The 8839-nt window shown below is 29.9% G+C and overlaps 1 protein-coding gene across 1 annotated transcript in view; it reads right to left on the bottom strand.

Moving 5' to 3' along the window:
* Window positions 1-2086: 2086 nt before the first annotated feature.
* The window catches only part of LOC139523714 (guanine nucleotide-binding protein G(s) subunit alpha-like), a 73257-nt gene continuing 66504 nt past the window's right edge, over window positions 2087-8839 (bottom strand). Inside the window, exon 11 of the mRNA XM_071317934.1 lies at window positions 2087-7901. Coding sequence (XP_071174035.1) covers window positions 7731-7901 — 171 coding nt within the window. The 3' untranslated portion in view covers window positions 2087-7730. The remainder of the gene's footprint in view (window positions 7902-8839) is intronic.

The following is an 8839-nucleotide window of genomic DNA, read 5'->3' as shown; positions in this document are numbered from 1 at the left end:
CGTTCACTATTTTGTGGATAAATTAGGCAGTTAGTTTTCTCCTTTAAATTGTTTTACATTACTAAGTGGTGTGGGTTTGAATTATGGCTTTGGGAATTATACAACATCTTTTTCTTTTAGCATTTATATTATAAGTGCTACTCCCTCTCTTTTCATTTACATGAAAGAGAATCCTGATCACCATATTTTTAAAAGCTTTTTAGCTGCTTCACATGGCGAAAATTGAAGCTCAGAAACCATTGATGCAAATACAGATGTGTCTTCAGTTTAATTTTTCGACAAATACCCTTTTTAAAATCCTTCAGCTTCTCCATTGCTGTACCCAAATTTTCCATATATTATAATTTCACATAAGATACATGATTGGTTTTTCACTTGGTGTCATCCAAATTTTCACTAGGTCCAATTTCTATTATACTATCAGAATTGTCACTTGAGTCAATTTCTATTATCAGAATAACCACAACTGGCATGCGTGTTTCAGTTACATGTCCTGTCTCCACTGATCTGGGTATTTTTGTATTTTATAAGTAAGTTTTATCATGAGGTCATTAAATAAAAAAAATATATTGTGCATCAATGTTTTTTTTATTACTTGTAAAGTATATATATTGCTTTTCAGAAAAAAAATAATCTAAAAATCAAATTGATAATAAAGTGTCACTGGCTGCACTATTTTCAAAAATTAAATAAAAAAATCTAAATCATTAAAAATTGATCCCTCAAATGCCCTAGATTAAAAATATCCCTATATCAAAAACAGAAACTAGTGATTTCGTTCAGAAAAATTCAACATCCAAGTTACGGAAAAAAAAATCAACCAAGGCAGAACTGCCTCAACGGCCGAAACGTCTTGTTTGCACAAATTTTCTAGGTCCATACCACAAGTTATATACTAAGATCTACGAGTCATCTACTGGATTGGTCTTTGACAGATTTATTTTCATATTTCATTACTGTTATCTGTTATTATCCCTTTTCAATTCCTTGTTATCTGTTTTTCACCAAATCAATTCACTGTTTTGCTGTTATGGGGACCCCCCCCTTGCACCCCCTCATCAATATATCTGCAAGTAAAATTAAAGAATTTCGCAAGGTGCTTTTTCATTTTGTCTTTTAGAAAGTTCTAAATGAATTCTGCTTCATACTAGTACAAAAACAAATCGGCCAGTAGGGATGCACATTAAGTACCCATTGGAATACCGACTGTCTGTTGAAATATCAATCCTCCAAAATCAACAAATATATTGTCGATCAAACAGTTCAGCTTTTTAATCATATCATCTTCAGTATATTTTCTGGTAGGTTCAGTGTGGTTCTTCACAAAAAATGAATTATTGTAACCAAAAACAAGAAATTTGTATCTACGATTCCCATTTTTATAGAAAAAGATCTGTTAAATGGGATGATGACGTCGATCTTTCAACTCTGCATGGGGAATGGTAGTGTAAAGCGTAGAAAAATCAAAAATATTTATGTTGCTGCAAATTTCAAAAGATTGTGATCGAAGATTAATCAGTAGATCTTTCGAATTTTTGAGAATCCACATCCGGTTAACACCACTGGTAGAATATATCTCATCACAATATTTTTTTAAGCCCATCTTTAACTGAAGAAAGAACAGTAGTCATTATTTTAGAAAGATGTTTAGTCGAAAATGTTGATCAATCAGCTATGTATCGCTCTTTGTATGGAGTTTTGTAAAGTTTTGGTATCCAGTATAATAACGATCAATTGTCTTCGTTTTCTTTGTTGAAACCAAAAGAAAAAGAACAGAATTGTGATTTTGCAAAATTTCATACTTGGTAAATGATGATAAAGAATATGTAGGATTAACAGTTGATCTATTTATTGCAAGCTCTGCTGTGAGACCTTGCAAATAATGGCTTTTACATATGAAGACAATATTATTAGACGCTTTATCTCAAAAACTCCTAGAACGGGTCATTTTACGCTTTTATGGTCTTGAGTTTTTTGTATACTTTATTATATAATGATGTGCAAGAATATTTCAGACAAGACGGACTGGTGACTAGACAAAGATGAAGGCATATTAACAAATTACGGACACTCTTATCGACACAACTGCAGAAAATTATATTTTATTCGTAAAAGTTATACATGAATAATTTACAAATAATATAGATGTATTCAATATCATCAAGTGTTTGTACAATTGTTTGTACAAAATAACATTCTATCCCAGAATCGTCAAGATAATTTTTATAATTCATACATGTACAACAAAACATAAAAAATCTTGACACATTATGCAAATGCTATATTGAAATGTTTCTAATGTTACAACCTAGCCTTTTCACATAGTTACAAAAATTGTTAAAATACCGTTGTGATTAAAGATTGAAGTGTAGCAGTAATGTTCATCGCTTCTTCAAATTATTAGATTTTAATCAAGGCGGCTCATAACCTTTGGCAAAAATGGACATATACAACTAACACAGCCAAGTTTACTCCAAGTTCCGACAAACTGTACTACTGCGAAAAAAGTAACAGCTTTGCAGAACCTAATTATATAACGTTAAATGTTTCTTGTGTTTCAGAAAATTAAAACTTTTAATGAGTTTTAATTTAATATAAAAGAAAAAAAAAGATTACTTGTTTATTCATGACACATAGCAGTATTTATTACATGTATATGGGGGAAATAGAAATGGGCAGGGTATGTTTTGGTTTACCATTCATTTGTACTGTTGAGACCAACTTTCATCGTGCAGATATCTGTTGTGATCGTGTCCCTCTAATGGCCATATTAATCAATATAAAACAATTCTATATCTACCGGAAGTGAGCATCTGGAAATATTGTACCCAACCGAGTTCATATTTGACAACTACTGTAACAATTACGTTAACAAAACAAATTTTACTTCACCAGAAAAGCGTTCTAACAATTATCATCTCTTCATTAATGTCCCATGCAAAAGTAATTGAAAATCCAAAACCTAGTAGAAACGTCTGATAGCACCAAAACAGACCTTAAGTACAGACAAATCTAGACAAAGAATCAGATCGTTGCATGAGAAAGATATATTCCTCAATTCAAAAGCGTTTCCGAGAATTATTAATATCAAATATCATTAAACAATATCAATATTTTCATGTCAGTACTGAAGTAATGGTATCTGTGCTAGTGATAGTCTCGGGACACATTTTGTATACCCCTTCATCGACATAATGTAATATGGTATACCGTATAGTTTGTTCATTTGGTTTTAAATATAAATTTTAACATGTAGTACGATAACTTAATTTTTCTTTAACAAATAAAATGAAATTTTAAGACAGCATTAGAATTTACAAAGGCAAATTCACTTTCGATTTAGAATTTAATTTGGTTTGCTGTTCTAGGGTTATGAAACTTTAACCGTCAAATTTATCAAAATTTATTTACATATCATACACCAACTCCAGTTGACATAGACCAATGTACTTAAATCCTAACACTGTTGCTCTGAGTCAAAACAGTGAAAAGAATGTTCCCCTTTGAAAGTTTTATTGTCGTTCCAGGGTTACAGGACTTTTAGGTCTAATGCAATTTTTAACATAGTGCGCATAGTAAACTACACTATGATTAGATTGATTAAATTACTAGTATAACGGTATGCTATTATTTGGATTGAAAAACTCTCTTTTGATTTTGAATATGTTTTGTTTTATATTTTTAGTCTTACGAGACTTTCAGATTTAATTTGTTGGTGTTGGTATAATAACATTGTTATATTGAAAGCAGGATCATATATGTTAACCGCCATATGTCTTTTATAGGGTTGGGGTATATCCGACAGAAGAAACAGATTTAAAATATTGTTATGATACATTTGTTTTTCAAAACTAAATGTTTTATTCCGTCCAACATCACATATACGTCTATCTTGCTGGATAATTGCTTAATTACTTTTTAAATCCGATACTTAATTTAGTCATCATCCGTTTTTTCTACATTGATTAATTACTGTAAACATCTTTTAACATTTTAAAACTTATATACTAAGAATTATACGTAAAAAAATAACCCTCATCTAGATAATTTCTGACGCCACTATCTGTTATACGTATCTTGTGCTAATAGATAATTTCTGACGCCACTGTCTGTTATACGTATCTTGTGCTAATAGATTACAGGTGAACACTGTTCCCGCTTTGATCACAATAATTGTGTGACATTTAAAATACTTCCAAATAGTTTGACATTCATTCATTATTCTAAAAGACATCTGTAAAAGCATAGGGATGTGAACTATGATAATTATGTTTATTTTGGAAAGTGTTTCAGTTAAATAAGAATGTTAACAAGCCAACGGTTTAAAGCAAAAATAGTTTTTGACATTTAAATACTTTCTTTAGCATGACCTTAAATTCACACAAGCAGACATTTGTAAAATACAAAAAGGGATTACTAATGGGCAAGTGAACTTTTGTATGTCAATCTCTATTGCTTTATTCTGTTTGTTCTGGACTAAAGTTGCTAGTTCAAACCAATTTTATTTTCATTCAAAAATGTTATGGTGGGTTGTTGTTTGGAAGTGATGTTTGGTCTGTGGACCAATCTTGTTCATTCTGCTTAGTTAGTTGTTTTGGATGAAACACTCGCTGAATGCATTGAATATCTTGCAAAAATACACGGTTTTATATTTGTGCTGTTTGTTAATAAATGTTATTAAATTTCACACAGCAGCTGTTCGATTGTCCAAACAGAGTTTGTGGTGACTAATTGTGATTTTTATAGCATTTTGACATGAGACTCAGTTGTTTTAGCTGAATCGTATCATGATAATGGAACAGCAGTAAAATACTAATGCCTTTATTTATAGATATTTATAGTAGTCTCAGTTTTTATGCTTTCTCACACGCTATGTTTCTGGTGGTCATTTCTTCTATTGTTTTTTAATAAAAGGGCTTCTGAGGAAAATACCAATAGAGTAGACCTTAGAAAGATATGAATAAAGGGAATATGTGGAAAATATCAATAAGACAGCTCACCATCAGTAGAAAAGACCAAAAATTATATAGAGGTTAACATACGTTATATCTATATCTTATATCACGATAAATAATACAGCGATAACTCTCTTTTATTTCTCATTACTTATTCTACATGTTTTCTTGAAGAAAAAAAATAAAAAAATACCGGTTATTTCTTTTTTCATATAAATAATTTTTCTAATAAAATTTTGCGTCACCACAAAAATTCTACATAAGAAATTTCTAAATATAACATTTATACAATATACAGTATATGTGCATAAGGATATAACCTGGACATAAAAATTTCTTAATGATAATAATACTTTGGATCATAGATATTCGTGGATGACTATTTTTTGTGGATTTCTTAGGCTTACGTGCACCATGAATTGAAGTGTCCAACAAAATACCAATATTCCATAAACTTGTTTGCAGAATTTGTTAAAACTATGAATTCAAGTTTTCATGATTTTTCTTCTCAATCCACTAAAATTTGTAAATACGAAAATAAATGAATCCACAACAGTGTCACATCTTATATCTTAAAATGAATCCACAACAGTGTCACATCTTATATCTTAAAATGAATCCACAACAGTGTCACATCTTATATCTTAAAATGAATCCACAACAGTGTCAGATCTTATATCTTAAAATTCTGAAGAGCAAAACACATACTGTGGAGTCATTTTTATTCGTTGGATACAAATTTGCGTGGGTTTCGTGGGAAGAGGTGAACCACGAATTCAAATATTCAACGAATACCATATTTTCAATAGGCTTTGCATACAGAGATTGGCAAAACCACGAAATCAAATATCCACGAAAACGCAAGTTTTCAGCAATCCACGAAAATTGATACCCACGAAAATATATGAATCCACAGTATATCAAATTGTTTGATACAGCAGTACAGTAATCTCAGGAAAACTGCCATATTTTATAAAAAAAATATTTTAGTTTTAAGTCTTTCATCTCAAATCAACTGAAATGATTAATACAGGCTAAAAATTGAACAACCTCTTGAGGGCTATCGATCCATCCTCGATTCCTTAATCTACATCGATGTATAACTAAGAATTGTTTTGTTCAAATTAAAAAAAAAACATATATATATATTACAAGATAGACTACTGTCAAATAAGACACAAGTTACTTCTCTCGACATACAAAGCTTGATATATATAACAGCACCTAATGAGAAACAAGCTAAGAGTCGAAATGCATATATATAACATGATAGAGATGTGAAAACTGATGGTTCCATTTCACAAAGCATTTTTATTTAAATAGTGTTGTGTTGAAAGTTTTAACACTTGATTAGAATAAAAAGATGGTATGTTTGATAATAACACGTCATTGAAACTTATAAACTACACTAGTTTTTAAAAAAAATTGGGTTACACCTCTTAAAATCACAACTTTTTCCTGGAAAATATATTGAATCAAAAGTTTGTAATCAAAACAAGTTTTGTGTATGGGCTAAAATATGTTTTTTATGTTGTTTATTTCTTTTGAAAATACATGAATATTACTAAGACCCCTTACAGGCCACACCAATACAACGTGTTGTTCTCTGGAATTTTTTCTTTGGAATACAAGGAGTATCTATACTTAACTTTATATAGAAGCTTCTTTGGCAGAGAAAAACTACTTTTTTAAACCTGCAACTTCTAAACTTCACTTTAAAAAGAATAACAACAAAATTTAAAAAACAAAAATGACTAAAAATGTATCTAGAAACAGTAGGAGTTGTTAAGTCTAAAGATCAACCATTTCATTTGGATTGGCCTTATGTCATATATAACTTCTCACCATTTGAACACTTTTACTTGCAGTTACATCCATACAAAATGCATTACATATAATAAACAGACGCAAAATATACAGTGTAAGTTTCTGGAGATTTATCATTTTTAGGTGAAAAAATTAGCACTCTGGATCTGTCTGCATTCCATTATTCTGCTTATACTAGTATATAACAACTGCATGTTTAATTTCTTAAAGGTTAATAAATATCATGGAGAAATTCGCTTATAAATGTGTATATTTTCTTAATATAAGAATTAGTTTAGAAAGCCATAAATATCTATGAAAATTTAACAATTTTTTTGCTATTTTTCAAGTAAAATCTAACTATGACAATCATTGCAATATGATTAATTTAAATTAGATTCTAAAGCACGTATCCTGACTAAAATAATATATCTACAGTAAACATGTTCATGATTTTGTGAATTTGACTTTTACCTCATTCAGAATTTTATTTTAAATTATGAGGTGTCATATAAATCCTTCTATATAGTTTATATTATAAAAAGCATCAACATATAACCGTTTAAAGTATGCATCAAAATAAATATTATCTCTACAACCAAAACCTTACATGTTTTAACCAATTAGCCACTGTTAAGGCACTCGTCATTCATCTTTTGATAACACTGGTCATGGGTTTTTCATATGACTAGCTATTTTAGAGACTTAATAACAATTCTAAACTGCTAATAAGGCAATAATCAAACATGATTTAGATTAAAACAACAATAAAACAGCTTGACCTTTGTAAAATTTGTCACACAAATGTATGGTTTTGGTTGTAAAAATATTTGTCAATCCTGTAAAGCACAATATTGAAACAATGTACAAGGTACACTCTATCAGTCCATCATGTTTTGTGTACCTTTCTGTCATCATGGTTCATTTAATAACGATTGAATAAACAGTTTGGTCACCATCATATGAATGTCATAACAACTGATATTGATGGAGATGAATCCGTTGAATTATGTCTCGACAGTCCCGAAACACCCGTTTTATATTTTCTGTATCCACGGCACATGTAAAATGTGGATAGCAATGATGGACTGGGTTGTGATGGCCACCATGTTTACCTTCATCCGGTGGCATACTTATTCTCTGAAATAATTCAAACATATTTCATTAATTTATTAATTAAGAAAAGAAATTTCGATTTTCAGGAAAAAAATGATATATTACAAAAGTACCGAACTCCGAGGAATATTTAAAACGGAAATTCCGTAGTCAAATGGCAAAGTCAAAAGATCTAACACATCAAACTGAATGTCATAATGTAAAAATATTTATTTTTTTTATTAATGGGGAAAAAGTGACAGTACCAGGTTCATAATAATGAAAACTTCCTTTCACAATTTCTATAGTTTATACTGTGAATCATTCATCAAAATTTTACATTCGCATTTTTAGACTTCTCAGTTTTGCCTGTTGCCAATGACTCACACTAAAAAAATGTCACACAATCATAATTTTTAAACGATGCTTTTTATAAAGATGTTTATTTTTATTTTTTTTGCACAACTTAATTTCTGTTGTAAAAGTCTACTGTTGATATTTTTGGTTGCTTGATACAATGTGTTAATTTTCTTCTAACAGAATTCTATTTTAAGATGAAAATCTACTTTGTGAAAGGTTTGGTCTAATTTAATAAGATAATTGTTATAGATAAAACACAATTTATTAACATGTTTATTTTGACCCTTGAAAATGTCAGTAAAACAAAAACATGTTCAGATGTGTTAGATATTTTAAAGTGCCAATCTGCCTAAGAATCAGGCAGTGGTGAAAACATGACAAACAAAAACCCACTCAAGTTGACATTAATTTATGTTCAAATTGTATAATAGTGCACGAATATAATATTCGTTTCCTTTTCTTGTTCTGGTAATTCAAGTTATCATTGGGTTGAAATGCACTAGAAAATAAAAATTATGGGGAGCTAACTCCATAATTTGCTATCATTCTAACCAAAAGTTAACTGGAGATTTCTCGAATTACCAGACACGCAGAAACAAAAGACCTACCATTTCTAACTCAGG

The sequence above is a fragment of the Mytilus edulis genome, chromosome 5, assembly GCF_963676685.1.
Source record: "Mytilus edulis chromosome 5, xbMytEdul2.2, whole genome shotgun sequence".
Lineage (NCBI taxonomy): Eukaryota > Metazoa > Mollusca > Bivalvia > Mytilida > Mytilidae > Mytilus > Mytilus edulis.
This window is presented reverse-complemented; position numbering and strand designations above follow the sequence as displayed.